This window comes from Phocoena phocoena, chromosome 7, assembly GCF_963924675.1.
Source record: "Phocoena phocoena chromosome 7, mPhoPho1.1, whole genome shotgun sequence".
In the NCBI taxonomy this organism is placed as follows: Eukaryota; Metazoa; Chordata; class Mammalia; order Artiodactyla; family Phocoenidae; genus Phocoena; species Phocoena phocoena.
Genome location: NC_089225.1, coordinates 89,012,065 through 89,032,558, shown reverse-complemented (window position 1 = coordinate 89,032,558; position 20,494 = coordinate 89,012,065). Strand labels below are relative to the sequence as shown.

General features: G+C 38.9%; 1 protein-coding gene across 1 annotated transcript in view; it reads right to left on the bottom strand.

The window, feature by feature from the left end:
* Positions 1–20,494, bottom strand: part of CPS1 (carbamoyl-phosphate synthase 1) — a 144,007-nt gene that overhangs the window by 98,638 nt on the left and 24,875 nt on the right. Inside the window, exons 5-10 of the mRNA XM_065880767.1 lie at positions 19,057–19,113; positions 6,661–6,753; positions 4,228–4,317; positions 2,169–2,297; positions 1,513–1,619; positions 508–646 (exon numbers count right to left, since the gene is read on the bottom strand). Of these exons, the coding sequence (XP_065736839.1) occupies positions 508–646; positions 1,513–1,619; positions 2,169–2,297; positions 4,228–4,317; positions 6,661–6,753; positions 19,057–19,113 (615 nt within the window). The remainder of the gene's footprint in view (positions 1–507; positions 647–1,512; positions 1,620–2,168; positions 2,298–4,227; positions 4,318–6,660; positions 6,754–19,056; positions 19,114–20,494) is intronic.

Sequence of the window (20,494 nt, the reverse complement as noted above, 5' to 3'; positions counted from 1 at the left end):
CAAACAGTACTAATACAAATAGGCCAATAAAGATTCAACTGGTGTCGTTCCCTTACTAAAAACAACTGATTTGGTCTATAGCCTTTGAGGCCCCTCTAGGCTCTGGTTCAGAATAAACTCAAATCCTCTTATTTTCTCCAACTCCTAAATTACTTCTCCAAGGGTCTTCTCAAAGGCTACTTCAGTGCTAAGTGAGTCCCAGAGACCCACGTAGACTAGGCTCAAACAGACCTCCACCAATCACCCATTAGCAATGAATGTGTAAGACAGCCATTGATTAACCACTCAAATTGTGGATCTTAATGAGTCAACCGATAAGAGAATAAGACAGAGAGAAATGACTTTTTAAAAAGCAGAGGGCTGTGGGAAATAGTCTGTAACAAGAATTCTTCCACATACACACCCCAGAAAAGCCCACATAAACAAGGGAAAGGTAATTGTAAAACAGAGTATTAAAAGTCCTGCACTTCTCATCACACACTCAACAGGTTTACTGAGAGCACTTACCTCATTTGTCTGATCATTGACATTCACAAAAAGTGGTTTCCAACCAGCAGGAAGAGTGCTGTCCAGGGCATAGCCATGATTCTGAGCAGTAATGAAAGCCTGTCTGTTTGTGATATTCAAAACAGGCTGATTCTGCCCTCTGGAGGGAAAAGGGGAAAAAGAATATGGAAAAGGAAAAGTGAAGAAAAGAATATAAATGCATTAGTTGTAAAATAGTGAACAAGAAAAGCCTATTAAAATTCAAACGTTTCAATTGCTTAGTGAAAATTACTGCATGAGAAAAGTCACAGATTGTTAAGTCCAAAAATTTTAGGAAAAAATTCAATTCAGGAAGCTTTGTTGTGTGTTAAATATCAGTTCTATTAAACTTCTGTAATCAGTTTGAGAAAAGGGGAATTGCACTCATAACAAAAAGCTAAGATTTGCTCACTAGCTTAACAGAGACACATATAAGCCACTTATTTTAAGGGAGCTACAGTAATTTTAAAGCCAAAGAAGAGTTCTTGGGGGATAATAGATAACTACTCAGTCCTGAATCAATCTGAATTATACTTTATGTGGAGGGTGGACTGTGAAGGAAAGTTCCATGTTGAATAAATTAACATCATTTGGGGTAAGGAAGTAAAACCAAGAGGAGCTGAAGATTTCTCGGTTCTTAAGTCACACTCGAGTTTTACAATGTTATCACTCAGTGCTCTGAAATCAAGCTTAAAATCAGAACAATTTCCCTTGGAATGTTATTTGATTGAGTATTATAACTTCAATGTATGCCAAGGAAAGGAAAGTAACTTTAAACTACAGCAAAGTTATCGTTAGAGAAGGCTGCCTTTCCAAAATGCAATAAAAGTGGCATCAGGTAGTCAGACAACTGTGAACCATATAATAGTGTGCTTATCGATTTATTCTGAAGAAAATGGCACATAAGTTCTCTAAGTCTTTTCGGTTTAGTTACTAACAGTATTTCAGAGCCAGTTTGACATGTAAACAGAAGCATAACTACCTTACCTGTTGGCCATAGACATTTTGTAGACTTGGGCACCAGCCGCCAATCCTGTTATTAAATTTCCTGTACTGATTCCAAACAATGGTTCCTTGCGATTGCTCTCCAAGATCTAAGTCAGGGAAAAATTTTATTACTCCAGAAGAACGATTCCAAAACATGCAATCTCTGAAGGAATAAAATGAAGTATTCTTTTTTTTTCTTAATTTGCAAGGTAAAGAGAATAGTAATTGAATAAAAAGACGATAAATAAGGATGGGATTGACAATTTGCAGCATTAAAGTTCAATAGAATGTACTTAACATCCAGACTAAACTACATCTAATTTAATATTTCTCTGGAACCTTGAAGGTCTTATAGGTCCCAAGTTGTCATTTTCCAGTTGTACAGACAACACATTTGGAGATTGGACACCAGCTCTCTGCACTCAAGGACACAATCTCAGTCACTTTGTCTAAAGTTCTTTGTTCTTCTTCCTGTGGAACTCTCTCCTCGTTGGTTCCCCCTATATACTATCTGTGCTGACATTGCCTCAGAGGTCACAAATAGGAGTACTAAAAAATTACTTGTATAAATAAAATATATTACAGCTTTTTCGGCCATGCAGAGCAGACTCTCTCCACTTCACACACAGACACAGACTATCCCAGGTTCACTGCACCTTTTTGACATTCTGAATTAGTGGTTGTGCAAGAGCTGGGTTCCCAGGTCCACCGGCAATTAAAAGCCCATCATACTCCATCTTGGTGAAATCATGATTCCAGGGCACTACATGCACTTCCGCTCCTCGCTGGAAAAGAAACACAAGAATGGTCAATTTAATAACATTTTTCTTCGCCAAAGTGGTAAACCTTCTCTTGGCTAATTACTCCCGAAAGGGAAGGAAAACAGAGTCCACGATTCAAGTAAATAATGCTGAGCAAAAAACTCTCTGTTGACTCATATTTTGTGTGATGTAAATGGACCCTAGGATAGAAAGTGGAGGAAAAAAACACTATTTACATTTTGATTCTGAAAAAATAGATAATGCATTTCCCCACACTTCAGGAGGTTGTAGACCTAAAGGCTTCATGACTGGGCACACAGGAATACAGTTTGTCTTCCCTAGCTCTGGGAGAGGGAGTTGCAAAAGCGAAGATAAATTCCTTTCTCCAAAATTTAATTTGGTCCACCTCTCACCTTTTTCAATTCGGTATTTTTTTTTTTTTTGTGGTACACGGGCCTCTCACTGTTGTGGCCTCTCCCGTTGTGGAGCACAGGCTCTGGACGCGCAGGCTCAGCGGCCATGGCTCACGGGCCTAGCCGCTCCGTGGCATGTGGGATCTTCCCGGACTGGGGCACGAACCCGTGTCCCCTGCATCGGCAGGCGGACTCTCAACCACTGCGCCACCAGGGAAGCCCTCAATTCTGTATTTTTTTGTCTGACCAAATTTTAGTGACTTCTTTCCTAGGGTTTTTTCATATTGTCTATAATACCTCTATTCTGATAGAAAAATTAGAACTTTTCTGTACAAAAGTGGATGGGAAGATGTCTTTGATTATTTCGCTAGAAGCATTTCCTGATATAAGAATTTGAGAGAAAGAAGTTTCTTTGGAGGGGTTTCCAGGAAATACCAATAGAAAGCAGCATGGGGAAAGACCCTAATAAAGTGTGCATTATCGGGCAGTTACCACAATGAAGAAAAGGAGCTTCAGCCCACTGGGGAATTCTGAGAGCCAGTGTAGCACATTTCACCTAACAACAGCTTAGCAATGTGGCAAAGGAGCTGGGGAATTTATACTCTGTCATTGATTGGGGCTGCTCCAGGGATCATTAATTCTATGTCATTTCCTGCCTGCCAGCAGCCTCCAACCAACCAAAGAGAGCTCTGAGGCAATAAGATGCAGACACTTGCAATTAGAAGATGAACAAAATGCCTTAAGATGATAAAATGAGAGGGAGATATGGCTAGGCCAACCACAGCACCTACTATTTAAGGGTCCACGCACATTTTTGTTAATAAAATTGACCAGCATTCAGAATCATGATCTGGATGTTGGTGATATTCTATAACAAAAAAAGTGAATTGAAGAATTCTCCTTTACCCATGCTAATTTGGTGTTATGCAAATATATCTAGGGGTGGGGTGCATGTGTATAAGAGAAACAGAAAGACAAAGAGACAGAAGGAGACAGAGATAGAAAGAGAAGGAGAAATCCCAACAAAACAATGTTTAAGAAAACATTGCAATAATGGTTACATTCTCCTCAACTATTTTTAAGGTCTAATTTCAGTTGGTTCTCTAAGAGTTGATATAAAGCAATGTGTAAGTTTGTACTATATCAGGGCATAATCCCTACAAACATGTGGTACATAATAAATGTAACCCAAAGGGGGAGTTCTCCTACTGACTACCTTTTTGGTTATCTCTAAACCCCAAGAAATTGAGTGTGTCATGTCTCAGAATGTCCGTCAGTAAGTGAAAAGAACAGTCTTCATTTCCTTCTGTGTTTTTGTGGCCTTTGAGGTTTTTGTTTTTGTTTTTAACAGAAATCTACATCTCTAATTTTAACAGGAATAAATGTGTTATCTAATAGATCAAAGGCAACAAGAAGAGAGTATATCCCCTGACATTCTGACAGAATACACAAGCTTTCTCTGAAACAGATAGAGGAAATCAGATTAACACTAATGATCAATATTAGAAACCCCCAACCTTGAGATGGAACAAATTACTTACCTTTACTAGTAAGCGGATTACATTGTTTTTTATCCCACAGTCTACAGCTACCACTTTCGTGGGATTTCCTTTGCCATACACCTTGACATCCTGCCATTTTAAAAACCAGAGAGTAAGAGAGAAAGGTCCAGCTATGAGCAACACACCAATATCATAAACACATCTCAGGATGCTCTGCACTTGGTAACAGATTGACTGCTAACTACTAGGGAGTGGCTGGCAGTTAACAATCAATTTGTAAGAAAGGCACAGCAAATGCCACAAACTCTATCTTCTTCATGAGAACAAAGTACCTTGCTGTTTTGTATAAAATGTTGAATACAGTAATAACAATTATCCCTAAGAAACTGGTTGCTTCCATAATTAACAAATATCTTTCCCATGTTTTGACTCATTAACAACCAGTAGCAATGGAATTTCCAAGTATTATTGCCTGATTCAGCACTAAACAGATGCAGTAATAGATATATCATGCTTTAAATACCACTTGATCCTCAACTTGCAATAAAGTTTGGATGAGGTAGAGCTGTTGTGCTTTAGGCTTATGCAGTGGGGCTAATGGATAAAATCAGTCTGAGTCAGAGGACTTGCTAAGCTAGTGTAGACCTCTGGTCCCTTTAGGTTACTGTGCAATCATTTGCATTTAAATGGTAGACTTCATAAAAGGATCCCAGAGCATATCATAATCATTACCTATGTTTTAAGCACTGCTTGGAGTCAGATCCATTTTCACAGGCATTTACCCAAGAAGTAGTTCCCCAAAGTCATAAAAGAAGAAATAATCGAGAGAGAGAGAGAAAGCCTAGAGGGCTGGATGCCCACACTGGTCCCAGCTTCGAGAGTCAGCTAGCACATTCTGAATTTAGAATGATTTCAAAGTTTGTTAAGGGTTTTAGATGAAATTTGCAATCTGGTGTCTACACAAACACACTATATACTCTCTGTACAGAATGACAGAAGTAAGCAAGACCTCACAGAAACTGGGATATATGAATTTGCTAGGAATCTCCAAGAGAGGAATATATAATGCAGTATTTTTCAAACTTATTTGACCACAGAATTTTTTTAAGGTGACTTTCTCCAGGCCAATACTTCTCACATTTGGAAAATCTAGACTACATCCCCAAGGTAGTTCTAAACTCTAAAATTCTATAAAAATAGTCCTCTATCATGCTGTGTCTCAAACAAAATCACTTCATAGGAAAATATGTTAAAATCTCTTTCTCCTATTTGTCTAAGCCACCCTGCTGTCTCTTTTCCTGCTGTTAGTGCTCAGGCTAGGCTTTCACGAGTTTTGTCCTAATTAGTTGCAATAACTTTCTAGTTATCTGCTCTTTTATCCAGTTTACTTTGCTCCAAAATGATGCCAAATGGGTTCCCAGTAGTCTCCAAGTTAGCTGATTTATTTCGCCAACGACACTAAACCATCTAGCTCTAGCTCCGTCCATCTCCACTCATCTTTGGCCAAATGCGAGAACCTATATGTGTGAACCCTTAGGTCAGCCACACCAAACTACACATAACTCTTCAAAGACACCGTATCGTCTCATACTTCTGTGCCTTTCAACACATGCCATTTCCTCTGCCTGAAACGAAGTTCTCCTTGTTCTCCATCTACCGAGTTGCTCCTTATGCCTCAGAACAAGCCTAATTCCTCTGCAGAACCTCCCCTGATCCACCTATTTCATTGGCTGTTTCCCCACACATGCCTTTATGGTACCTCATGCACATTCCAAGGACAGCATTTATCACAGTATTCTCTCCATGGTGCCTACTTGCTTGCCTACCCCACCAATCTCTATGGTCCCCGAGGACAGAGGCTGTAGCCCAAGAGACTCACAACTACTCTAACAGATATTCAATCAAAATCAACACATCTTTCTAAGATGTATTCTATACCTTCCTGTAAATATACAATAAACATATATTACTTTGGGGTGATACAGTCATCATCCTGAATACTACTCTTTGAACTGAGCTATAATACACTAAGTCTTCAGTGTGCTCAGGAATACTTTTCCCTGCACAAGATGACCCCAGATTCTGATTACTGTACTGGGTCTGATTTCTATAAAGTGTTCCCGACTCTCTGGCAGACCATTCGCTCTGACTCCTGATATTCAATTGAACAGCCCTTTTATTTGACATTGTTAAAGTCTTGAGCTAAGGAACCACAAGAGGAGAGAAGAAAAGTTAAAACAGTAAACAGCCTCTAAATCAGGCCATGAAGATCACTTTGTAAGTAAAAGTTGTAACTTTAAATGCACTGATTTTATAATATATCAATTTTAACTGCTATGAGACCCTTTTCTCCCTCCCTCTCTGATGCTTCTGGAAGATGACCTCTACCTAAAAGAAGATTTTGATATTACAAAAGAGGAAGGTCTAAAGGGAATAAAATAAAACTACAAAACATGAAGGAAAATTTCTCACCTTGGTTGAAACCTCAGCAATCAAATTCTGCTTATTTGGATCCACAAAGTCCACAGACTGACCTTCAAATTCAATCTTCCCAAGCATGGTACCCTATCATATTAAAAAATTAGACAGTTAACAGGGAGCAATGATGCAGGTGCTGACAGGTTAAATTCACAGGGACTTACACAGCTCCACTATTTAGATGTCTTTAGAACATACTCATAACCATCAGCAAGAGATCTTCATCTTCTCAACTAGGAAAGGTGGAGCAGTGTGCATGGTACATTTTGGGAAACACTATGAGAAGGTACAAGCTAGCAAGGCTAATTTGTGAAAACTTTACCTTAGTTCTTTTAGGGCTGAGACAGTCACCTGGAGTAAGCAAAGTCAAAGGGCAACAGAATTCAGGTCTCCAGTAGATGCAAATCAGAGTATTTAGAGTACTTATGACCTAAAGCTATTTCGTGGGTGATGTCGACAAAATAATCGATTGAGAAGAAAAAAAGAAATCTAAAAATAGCTGAAAATTGAAAAAGAATGCAAACTTATTAGAGAGTAAAATTCACAAACAAAAAACTGTAAAATGCTGTATAAGTCACAAACTTTGAGAAGTTACAATGAAAGGGTTCGCTGCTTTAGACATGCTAATAAGGGCTTGAACTTTAGAGTACCCTTAACCCTCTGTAAAGTTTTCACAAATTAACCTTGCTAGCTTGAACATGGCAAATGTTATATTATTCTTAGCTGTCTTGAGATTTACTTATTTGTTAGTAAGTCTACTTTGACCTATTTAGAAAATGGCATATTTTATAATCAAGACTTTACTGAGGGAGAGAACAAATCAAAATAATTCATTGATTTGCTTTTCTCCAATGAAATTGTTGCACTGAAGGAAATAGAGGAAAGCCTTTTTCCCTTTGAAACGCATTCCTTAGGAGAAGAAGTAACTTGGGAGTGAGTGAGTACCAGCAACATGGTTAGAGGGTCAAATGGTTATTTCAGTGTGATTATTAAAACCAGAGTACTACCTCACACTCTGGGAAAAATAGTAAAAATCACCTTTCACTTCCATACTGGATTATTAAGTTTCATAGTGATCTCCACTTACTTTTATAATCCAAATCACAGAAGTCCTTAACTATATTTATGGATCCCTAATTTTGAAATTCCATTTCCAGTTCTCATTCCCTTTTTCTCAAAGCATGCTGAACGACAAACACCCTTACTTTTCAACCTAAGACTAATAGAACTGAAAGCCACAACATAGTTTTGTTGTTGTTTCTAACATCTTTATTGGAGTATAATTGCTTTACAATGGTGTGTTAGTTTCTGCTTTATAACAAAGTGAATCAGCTATACATATACATATATCCCCATATCCCCTCCCTCTTGCGTCTCCCTCCCACCCTCCCTATCCCATCCCTCTAGGTGGTCACAAAACACCCAGCTGATATCCCTGAGCTATGCGGCTGCTTCCCACTAGCTATTTTACATTTGGGAGTGTATATATGTTCATGCCACTCTCTCACTTCGTCCCAGCTTACCCTTCCCCCTCACCGTGCCCTCAGGTCCATTCTCTACGTCTGCATCTTTATTCCTGTCCTGCCCCTAGGTTTTTTAGAACCATTTTTTCTTTTAGATTCCATATATATGTGTTAGCACACGGTATTTGTTTTTCTCTTTCTGACTTACTTCACTATGTATGACAGACTCCAGGTCCAACCACCTCATTACAAATAACTCAATTTCATTTCTTTTTATGGCTAAGTAATATTCCATTGTATATACATGCCACATCGTTTTTTTAATTAAAAAATTTTTAATTTTACTTAATTTTTTATACAGCAGGTTCTTATTAGTTATCCATTTTATACATATTAGTGTACATATGTCAATCCCAATTTCCCAATTCATCCCACCACCACCACCCTGCCGCCACATTCCCCCCTTGGTGTCCATACGTTTGTTCTCTACAACTGTGTCTCAATTTCTGCCCTGCAAACCGGTTCATCTGTACCATTCTTCTACGTTCCACACATATGTGTTAACATACAATATTTGTTTTGCTCTTTCTGACTTACTTCCCCCTGTATGACAGTCTCTAGATCCATCCACGTCTCTACAAATGACCCAATTTCGTTCCTTTTTATGGCTGAGTAATATTCAATTCTATATATGTACCACAACTTCTTTATCCATTCGTCTGTCAGTGGGCATTTAGGTTTCTTCCATGTCCTGGCTACTGTAAATAGTGCTGCAATGAACATGGGGGTGCATGTGTCTTTCTGAATTATAGTTTTCTCTAGGTATACACCCATTAGTAGGATTGCTGGGTCATATGGTAATTCTATTTTTAGTTTATCAAGGAACCTCCATACTGTTCTCCATAGTGGCCGTATCAATTTACATTCCCACCAACAGTGCAAGAGGGTTCCTTTTTCTCCACACCCTCTCCAGCATTTGTTGTTTGTAGATTTTCTGATGATGCCCTTTCTAACTGTTGTGAGGTGACACCTCACTGTAGTTTTGATTTGCATTTCTCTAATAATTAGTGATGCTGAGCAGCTTTTCATGTGCTTCTTGGCCATCTGTATGTCTTCTTTGGAGAAATGTCTATTTAGGTCTTCTGCCCATTTTTGGATTGGGTTGTTTGTTTTTTTAATATTGAGCTGCATGAGCTGTTTATATATTTTGGAGATTAATCCTTTGTCGTTGATTCCTTTGCAAATATTTTCTACCATTCTGAGGGTTGTCTTTTCGTCTTGATTGTAGTTTCCTTTGCTGTGCAAAAGCTTTATGTTTCATTTGTTTATCTTTGTCTATCTTTCCATTACTCTAGGAGGTGGATCCAAAAAGATCTTGCTGTGATTTATGTCAAAGAGTGTTCTGCCTATGTTTTCCTCTAAGAGTTTTATAGTGTCTGGTCTTACATTTAGGTCTCTAATCCATTTTGAGTTTATTTTTGTGTATGGTGTTAGGGAGTGTTCTAACTTCATTCTTTTACATATAACTGTCCAGTTTGCCCAGCACCATTTATTGAAGTGACTGTCTTTTCTCCATTGTATATCCTTGCCTCCTTTGTCATAGCTTAGTTGACATTAACGACCTTGATCATTACGTAGTGTCCTTCCTTGTCTCTTGTAACATTCTTTATTTTAAAGTCTATTTTATCTGATATGAATATTGCTACTCCAGCTTTCTTTTGATTTCCACTTGCACGGAATATTCTTTTCCATCCCCTCACTTTCAGTCTGTATGTGTCCCTAGATCTGAAGTGTGTCTCTTATAGACGGCATATATATGGGTCTTGTTTTTGTACCCATTCAGTGAACCTGTGTCTTCTGGTTGGATCATTTAATTCATTCACGTTTAAGGTAATTATCGATATTTATGTTCCTACTACCATTTTCTTAGTTGTCATGGGTTTGTTTTTGTAGGTCCCTTACTTGTCTTGTGTGTCCCATTTAGAGAAGCTCCTTTAGCATTTTTTGTAGAGCTGGTTTAGTGGTGCTGAATTTCTTAGCTTTTGCTTGTCTGTAAATCTTTTGATTTCTCCGTCGAATCTGAATGAGATCCTTGCCAGGTAGAGCAATCTTGGTGGTAGGTTCTTTCCTTTCATCACTTTAAATATATCATGCCACTCCTTTCTGACTTGCAGAGTTTCTGCTGAGAAATCAGCTGTTAACCATATGGGAGTTCCCTTGTATGTTTGTCGTTTTCCCCTCGTTTCAATAATTTTTGTTTGTCTTTAATTTCTGTCAATTTGATTACTATGTGTCTCAGTGAATTTCTCCTTGGGTTTATCCTGCCTGGGACTCTCTGGCTTCCTGAACTTGGGTGGCTATTTCCCTTCCCATGTTAGGGAAGTTTCTGACTATAATCTCTTCAAATATTTTCTTGGGTCCTTTCTCTCTCTCTTCTCCTTCTGGGACCCCTATAACGCGAATATTTTTGCATTTAATGTTGTCCCAGAGGTCTCTTAAGCTATCTTCATTTATTTTCATTATTTTTTCTTTTTTCTATTCCACAGCAGTGAATTCCACCAGTCTGTCTTCAAGGTCCCTTATCCATTCTTCTGCTTTGGTTATTCTGCTATTGATTCCTTCTAGTGTATTTTTCATTTCAGGTATTGTATTGTTCATTTCTGTTTGTTTGTTCTTTAATTCTTCTAGGTCTTTGTTAAACATTTCTTGCATCTTCTTGATCTTTGCTTCCATTCGTTTTCCAAGGTCCTGGATCATCTTCACTATCATTGTTCTGAATTCATTTTCTAGAAGGTTTCCTATCTACACTTCATTTAGTTGCTTTTCTGAGGTTTCATCTTGTTCATTCACCTGGTACATAGCCCTCTGCTTTTTAATCTTGTCTGTCTTTCTAGGAATGTAGTTTTGGTGCCATAGGCTGCAGGATTGTAGTTCTTCTTCCTTCTGTTGTCTGCCCTATGGTGGATGAGGTTATCTAAGAGACTTCTGTGCCACATCTTCTTTATCCATTCATCTGTCGATGGATACTTAGGTTGTTTCCATGTCCTGCCTATTGTAAATAGAGCTGCAATGAACATAGTGGTACCTGAATCTTTTTGAATTATGGTTTTCTCAGGGTATATGCCCAGTAGTGGGATTGCTGGGTCATATGGTAGTTCTATTTGTAGTTTTTTAAGGAACCTCCATACTGTTCTCCATAGTGGCTGTATCAATTTACATTCCCACCAAGAGTGCAAGAGGGTTCCCTTTTCTCCACACCCTCTCCAGTATATATTGTTTGTAGATTTTTTGACGATGGGCATTCTGACTGGTGTGAGGTGATACCTCATTGTAGTTTTGATTTGCATTTCTCTAATGTTTACTGGCGTTGAGCATTCTTTCATGTATTTGTTGGCAATCTGTATATATTCGAGGAATATCTATTCAGTTCTTTTGCCAATTTGGGGATTGGATTGTTTGTTTTTTTTAATATTGAGCTGCATGAGCTGCTTGTAAATTTTGGAGATTAATCCTTTGTCAGTTGCTTCATTTGCAAATATTTTCTCCCATTCTGAGGGTTGTCTTTTGGTCTTGTTTATGGTTTCCTTGGCTGTACAAGAGCTTTTAAGTTTCATTAGGTCCCATTTGTTTATTTTTGCTTTTATTTCCATTTCTCTAGAAGGTGGGTCAAAAAGGATCTTGCTGTGAGTTATGTCATAGAGTGTTCTGCCTATGTTTTCCTCTAAGAGTTTATAGTCTCTGGCCTTACATTTAGGTCTTTAATCCTTTTTGAGTTTATTTTTGTGTATGGTGTTAGGGAGTGTTCTAATTTCATTCTTTTACATGTAGCTGTCCAGTTTTCCCAGCACCACTTATTGAAAAGGCTGTCTTTTCTCCATTCTATAATCTTGCCTCCTTTATCAAAAATAAGGGGACCATATGTGCATGGGTTTATCTCTGGGCTTCCTATCCTGTTCCATTCATCTCTTTCTGTTTTTGTGCCAGTACCATACTGTCTTGATTACTGTAGCTTTGTAGTGTAGTGTGAAGTCAGAGAGCCTGATTCCTCCAGGTCCGTTTTTCTTTCTGAAGATTGCTTTGGCTTTTCGGGGTCCTTTGTGTTTCAGTACAAATTGTGAAATTTTTTGTTCTAATTCTGTGAAAAATGCCATTTATAATTTGATAGGAATTGCACTGAATCTGTAGATTGCTTTGTGTAGTATAGTCATTTTCACAATGTTGATTCTTCCAATCCAAGAACAGGGTATATCTCTCCATCTGTTTGAATCATCTTTAATTTCTTTAATCAGTGTCTTATAGTTTTCTGCATACAGGTCTTTTGTCTCCTTAGGTAGATTTATTCCTAGGTATTTTATTCTTCTTGTTGCAATGGTAAATGGGAGTGTTTCCTTCATTTCTCTTTCAGATTTTTCATCATTAGTGTATAGGAATGCAAGAGGTTTCTGTGCACTAATTTTGTATCCTGCTACTTTACCAAATTCATTAATTAGCTCTAGTAGTTTTCTGGTAGCATCTTTAGGATTCTCTATGTATAGTATCATGTCATCTGCAAACAGTGACAGCTTTACTTCTTCTCTTCTGATTTGGATTCCTTTTATTTGTTTTTCTTCTCTGATTGCTGTGGCTAAAATTTCCAAAGCTATTTTGAATAACAGTGGTGACAGTGGCAACCTTGTCTTATTCCTGATCTTAGTGGAAATGCTTTCAGTTTTTCACCATTGAGAACGATGTTGGCTTTGGGTTGGTCATATATGGCCTTTATTAGGTTGAGGTAAGTTCCCCCATGCCTATTGTCTGGAGGTTTTTTACATTTAATGGGTGTTGAATCTTGTCAAAAACTTTTTCTGCATCTATTGAGATGATCATATGGTTTTTCTCCTTGAATTTGTGAATATGGTGTATCACATTGATTGATTTGCGTATATTGAAGAATCCTCGCATTCCTGGGCTGAACCCCACCTCCTCATGGTGTATGATCCTTTTAATGTGTTGTTAGATTCTGTTTCCTAGTATTTTGTTGAGGATTTTTGCGTCTATGTTCATCAGTGATATTGGCCTGTAGTTTTCTTTGTGACATTTTTGTCTGGTTTTGGTATCAGGGTGATGGTGGCCTCGTAGAATGATTTGGGGACTGCTCCTCACTATGCTATATTTTGGAAGAGTTTGAGAAGGATAGGTGTTAGCTCTTCTCTAAATATTTGATAGAATTTGCCTGTGAAGCCATCTGGTCCTAGGCTTTTGTTTGTTGGAAGATTTTAAATCACAGTCTCAATTTCAATGCTTGTGATTGGCCTATTTATATTTCCTATTTCTTCCTGGTTCAGTCTTGGAAGGTTGTGCATTTCTAAGAATTGGTCCATTCCTTCCATGTTGTCCATTTTCTTGGCATATAGTTGCTCATAGTAATCTTTCATGATCCTTTGTATTTCTGCAGTGTCAGTTGTTACTTCTCCTTTCTCATTTCTAATTCTATTGATTTGAGTCTTCTTCCTTTTTTTCTTGATGAGTCTGGCTAATGGTTTATCAATTTTGTTTGTCTTCTCAAAGAACCAGCTTTAGTTTTATTGATCTTTGCTGTTGTTTGCTTCATTTATTTTTCATTTATTTCTGATCTGATCTTTTTTATTTTTTTCATTCTGCTAACTTTCGTGGGTTTTTTGTTCTTTTTCTAATTGCTTTAGATGCAAGGTTTGGTTGCTTATTTAAGATATTTCTTGCTTCTTGAGGTAGGAATTTTTTGCTATAAACTTCCCTCTTAGAACTGCTTTTGCTGCATCCCATAGGTTTTGGGTCATCATGTTTTCAGCCTCATTTGTTTTTAGGTATTTTTTAATTTCCGCTTTGATTTCTTCAGTGATCTCTTGGTTATTAAGTAGTCTATTGTTTAGCCTCCATGTGTTTGTATTTTTTACAGATTTTTTCCTGTAACTGATATCTAGTCTCATAGAGGTGTGGTCAGAAAAGATACTTGGTATGATTTCAATTTCCTAAAACTTACTAAGGCTTGATTTGTGACCCAAGATATGATCTATCCTGGAGAATATTCCATGAGCACTTGAGAAGAAAGTGTATTCTGTTGTTTTTGGATGGAATGTCCTATAAATATCAATTAAGTCCATCTTGTTTAATGTATCATTTAAAGCTTGTGTTTCCTTCTTTTTTAAAATTTTGGATCTTCTGTCCATTGTTGAAAGCGTGGTCTTTTTTTTTTTTTGTTTTGCGGTACGCCAGCCTTTCACTGTTGTGGCCTCTCCCATTGTGGAGCACAGGCTCTGGACGTGCAGGCTCCGCGGTCATGGCTCATGGGCCCAGCCGCTCTGCAGCATGTGGGATCTTCCCGGAGCAGGGCACGAACCCATGTCCCCGGCATCGGCAGGTGGACTCAACCACTGCGCCACCAGGGAAGCCCTGAAAGTGCGGTCTTAAAGTCCCCTACTACGATTGTGTTACTGTCGATATCCCCTCTTTTGGCTGTTAGTATTTGCCTTATGTATTGACATGCTCCTATGTTGGGTGCATAAATACTTACAATTGTTATATCTTCTTTTCGGATTGATCCCTTGATCATTATGTAGTGTCCTTCTTTGTCTCTTGTAATAGTATTTATTTTAAACTCTATTATGTCTGATATGAGAATTGCTACTCCAACATTCTTTTGATTTCCATATCCATGGAATATCTTTTTACATCTCTTCACTTTCAGTTCCTTGTGTCCCTGGTGTGAAGTGGGTCTGTTATAGACAGCATATATGTGGGTGTTGTTTTGTATCCATTCAGCCAGCCTATGTCTTTTGGTTGGAGCATTTAATCCATTTACTTTTAAGGTAATTATCGATATGTATGTTCCTACTACCATTTTCTTAATTGTTTTGGGTTTGTAATTGTAGGTCTTTTCCTTCTCTTGTGTTTCCTGTCTAGAGAATTTCCTTTAGCGTTTGTTGTAAAGCTGGTTTGGTGGTGCTGAATTCTCGTAGCTTTTGCATGTCTGTAAAGGTTTTTATTTCTGCATCAAATCTGAATGAGATCCTTGCTGGGTAGAGTAATCTGGGTTGTAGGTTTTTCCCTTTCATCACTTTAAATATGTCCTGCCACTCTCTTCTGGCTTGCAGAGTTTCTGCTGAAAGATCAGCTGTTAACCTTATGGGGATTCCCTTTTATGTTATTTGTTGTTTTTTGCTTGCTGATCTTAATATTTTTTCTTTGTATTTAATTTTCGATAGTTTGATTAATATGTATCTTGGCTTGTTTCTCCTTGGATTTATCCTGTATGGGACTCTCTGCATTTCCTGGACTTGATTAACTATTTCCTTTCCCACATTAGGGAAGTTTTCAAATATAATCTCTTCAAATATTTTCTCAGTCCCTTTCTTTTTCTCTTCTTCTTCTGGGACCCCTATAATTCAAATGTTGGTGCATTTAATATTGTCCCAGAGGTCTCTGAGAGTGTCCTCAATTCTTTTCCTTCTTTTTTCTTTATTGTGCTCTGCAGTAGTTATTTCCACTCTTTTATCTTCCAGGTCACTTATCCATTCTTCTGCCTCAGTTATTCTGCTATTGATTCCTTCTAGAGAAGTTTTAATTTCATTTATTGTGTTGTTCATCATGTTTGTTGGCTCTTTAGTTCTCATATGTCCTTGTTAAAAGTTTCTTGTATTTTCTCCATTCTATTTCCAAGATTTTGGATCATCTTTACTATCATTACTGAATTATTTTTCAGGTAGACTGCCTATTTTCTCTTCATTTGTTTGGTCTGGTGGGTTTTTACCTTGCTCCTTCATCTGCTGTGTGTTTCTCTGTCTTCTCATTTTTCTTAACTTACTGTTTTCAGTGTCTCCTTTTCGCAGGCTTCAGGTTTGTAGTTTCTGTTGTTTTTGGTGTCTGTCCCCAGCGGCTAAGGTTGGTTCAGTGGGTTGTGTAGGCTTCCTGGTGGAGGGAACTAGTGCCTGTGTTCTGGTGGATGAGGCTGTATCTTGTCTTTCTGTTGGGCAGGACCGCGTCCGGTAATGTGTTTTGGGGTGTCTGTGACCTTATGATGATTTTAGGCAGCCTCTCTGCTAATGGGTGTGGTTGTGTTCCTGTCTTGTTATTAGTTTGGCATAGGGTGTGCAGCACTGTAGCTTGCTGGTCATTGAGTGGAGTTGGGTCTTAGCGTTGAGGTGGAGATATCTGGGTGAGCTTTCGCCATTTGATATTAGGTGGAGCTGGGAGTTCTCTGGTGAACCAATTTCCTGAACTTGGCTCTCCCACCTCAGAGGCACAGCCCTGACACCCGGCCAGAGCACTAAGACCCTGTCAGCCACACGGCCACTCACAAAAAGAGAAAAAGGAAAAAAAAAAAAATATATATATATATATATAGTTACTCTCAAAGTCTACTCCCTCAATTTTGGTAAGATTCATTGTCTATTCAGTTATTCCAGAGACGCAGGGTACATCTAGTTGATTGTGGAGATTTAATCCACTGCTTCTGAGACTGCTTGGAGGGATTTTCCTTTCTCTGTTCGCACAGCTCCTGGGGTTCAGCTTTAGATTGGCCCCGTCTCTGCGTGTAGGTCGCCTGAGGGCATCTTTTCTTCGCTCAGACAGGACAGGGTTAAAGGAGCAGGTGATTAGGGGCTCTGGTTCACTCAGGCCAGGGGGAGGGAGGGGTATGGCATGTTAGGCGAGCCTGCGGTGGCAGAGGACAACATGTCCTTGCAACAGCCTGAGGTGTGCTGTGTGTTCTCCTGGGGAAGTTGTCCCTGGATCACGGCAACCTGGCACTGGCGGGCCGCACAGGCTCCCGGGAGGTAAGGTGTGAAGAGTGACCTTTGCTCGCACACAGGGCTTTTGGTGGCTGCAGCAGCAGCCTTAGCGTTTCATGCCCGTTTCTGGTGTCTGTTCTGATAACCGCGGCTCGTGTCCATCTCTGGAACTCATTTAGGTGGTGCTCTGAATCCGCTCTCCTTGCGCACCCCGAAACAATGGTCTCTTGCCTCTTAGGCAGATCCAGACTTTTTCCCAGCCTCTCTCCCGCTTAGCTGTGGTGTACTCACCCCCTTCAAGCTGTGTTCACGCAGCCAACCCCAGTCCTCTCCCTGGGATTTGACCTCCGAAGCCCGAGCCTCAGCTCCCAGCCCCCGCCTGCCCCGGTGGATGAGCAGACAAGCTTCTCGGGCTGGTGAGTGTTTGTCGGCACCGATCCTCTGTGTGGGAATCTCTCCACTTTGCCCTCCACAGCCCTGTTGCTGCGCTCTCCTCCATGGCCCCGAAGCTTCCCCGCTCTGCCACCTGCAGTCTCCGCCCGCGAAGGGGCTTCCTAGTGCGTGGAAACCTTTCTTCCTTCACAGCTCCCTCCCAGAGGGGTCAGTCCCGTCCCTATTCTTTTGTCTCTGTTTTTTTCTTTTTTCTTTTGCCCTACCCAGGTACGTGGGGACTTTCTTGCCTTTTGGGAGGTCTGAGGTCTTCTGCCAGCATTCAGTAGGTGTTCTGTAGGAGTTGTTCCACATGTAGATGTATTTCTGATGTACTTGTGGGGAGGAAGGTGACCTCCACGTCTTACTCCTCTGCCATCTTGAAGGTCTTCCCCTCAACATATGTTTTTAATATGAGCCCATATCACTCATAATCAAATATAATAGGCAATACCACTATTTTGTCTGTGCTAATCTATTCAGCCGAACTTTGAAAACCTAACTGCCTCTGATAAAAGCAGGGTTCACCTTAAACTAACCTAGCACATGAAGAACATGATATGGTCTTGTAAAGTGTTTTCCCAAATACTAGGACTGATTATATTCTATTCAACCTGCCAAGTCTACAGCTTGAATTGAATTTCCCAATTTTATTCCCTTCCCATTCTGGTATCCTCATCACTGTTTACTGCTCCCACAACATCATTGGGCTACGAAAACACAAAAATCTACCTGGGATATATAATCTCACTAACATCTATTCTCAGGAATATCGTGGAGGAGGGAATAAAATCAGAGATAGAGTAGAAGGATTGCATAAATTCTCAGTGTCTTTCTTCTGGTCATGGGTATGTGGCCATGTTTTTATTTTCAAAGCTGTTCTTTCTGTTTACAGAGATCCTGTGTCTATACATATGCCAACAATCTACAACAGATTTTCTTGAAGAATCCTTTTCAATTTGAAATTGTATCTTTTTTTTTCTTTTTTAAGAAAAAACATATAATTTAATGAGTAAACTTTGGTGGCATTAAGGGAATTTAGTTAACATTCATGAGATAAAGTTTCTTTCTGTTCTGGGATATGAAGGTTTCATGTAAGAAAAAAACAAGTGTCCACCTCTTATAACAAGAAGAAGGAAGTAGATGGGGCTGAGATATTCTCAGAAGAAGGGTCAAATATCTCAGCTAGCAGATATGAAAGCAAAAGATCAACTTACCTTCATCTTGGTCATTGGAACAATTTCAAGAAAGACTATATAACTGGGGTAATACATGCAGGGTTCATTTAATATATCCACGAACTATAACTCACTAAGTTCAAAAACTCCTCCAAGAGGACTAAACAAATAATGGCCCCAGTGCTGTATACTTCCTGGTGTTCCTTTTTCAGCAGGTAGGTATTCAATTTAGGCAAAATTCTTATGCACCTAGTTACCTTCTCCACTTGTTTACCAGCCCTATCACATGAGCTGAATTACAACGGCTTTAACTTGTCACTTGGAATAGTGAACATAGAGTGGGCACTCAATAAACTACTGCTGAGTGAATTAATCTCAAAACCATTCAGTAACAAACATCCCAATCAAGTATTCAGTCTTGAAAATTACATCAAAAACAGTAAAACAGGATGGCAGAGACCCAAATGACAGAAATTGACCAGATCTGTTCTTTTACACACCAATGGGTTCCTTGGGCAAAGGGAAAAAAACATATATATATGTAAACATAGATTTGGCTAAATATGATTATCATACCTTATCTCGAATTATTTTAGTCAGCATTCTTGTATCCACTCCATAAATTGCAGGGACCTGTAAGGAAAATAATTGTAGTGACAGTAAAACTGGAGGAAATTTGGTCCAGCAGAGTGTTTTCAAGTTACAAACTTAACATCATCTATCTTCTTGAGCAGTAAATAATTTCCCTACTCCTTTTCTCTGATCCAGGGTGTCTGTGTCACAAGAACAAGGTAAATTGCTGTTCAGGTGGGCACAGGACTCTTAATATCCAGACCCTTCCTCAGAGTGAAAAGTGAGAAATTCTGAACATCAGTCTTCTGCTACAGCTCTTTTGCTTTTAATCCAGGATGTTATATAAGCAATATAATTTGATAGATACATATATATTTTTAAAAAATGGAATTTGTGAACTTCATAAGCAAAGATATGTAATTAATAGGCAAATCCATGTTGTGAACCACATGTTCCTGGCACATGGTAGGCAATCCTGAAGGTTATCCTGAAGGTGCTTGTTAGGTAGTCATGCTGTATTAAAATTTTGCCCAATCTATTAGTAAATCAGGCACACCATTTGTTTTAGTTTCTTTGACTAGGTTGGATAGAGATAGATGTAGTACAGTACGTTCCCCCTTCTCCCCAGTTTTGCTTCTAGTGGTTTCAGTTACCTGTGATCAACCATAGTCTGAAAATATTAAATGGAAAATTTCAGAAATAAACAATTCATAAGTTTTAAATTGTACACCACTCTGAATAGTGTGATGAAATCTCCCACCATCCTGCTCTGTCCCACCCAGAAGCTGAACCACCCCTTTGTCCAGCAGTGCCCACCCATTAGTCATTTAATAGCCACCTGGATTGTCAGGTCAACTGTTGCGGTATGGCAGTTCTACGTTCAAGTAACACTTATCTTACTTAATAATGGCTCCACAGTGCAAGAGTAGTGACGCTGGCAATTCAGATATTCCCTTACTGTGCCTAATTTATAAACTAGACTTTATCATAGGTATGTACACATAGGAAAAGACTTAGTAGATATAGGGTTTGGTACTATCCATGGTTTCAGGCGTCCACTGGGGGTCTTAGAACGTATTCCCCGTGGATAAAAGGGGAAAGAGCAGCAAGTTAAGAATGAGGAAACAGGTTTTAGTTTCTTTTCTTCCATCATTTATCTGAGTGATATTTGAGCAAGATGTTTCCCCATTACCTGTACATAGAAGGAGGTAAACTGGTTATTATTTTAGACACTCTTCTACTCTATGTGTCTATGATCATGGAAGAAGATTCACAGCACATTTTAAAAACAAACTAACAAAACATGGATTAAGTTTATACTTCAACTATTAGTTCTGACACAAAGCAGCTATAATATCAGGTGTCTAAATAACACAAAGGAAACATTAAGGGGAAGAGGGAGGAGTCTCCTGAATGATGATTACAAGGAGGTAAATTCAGA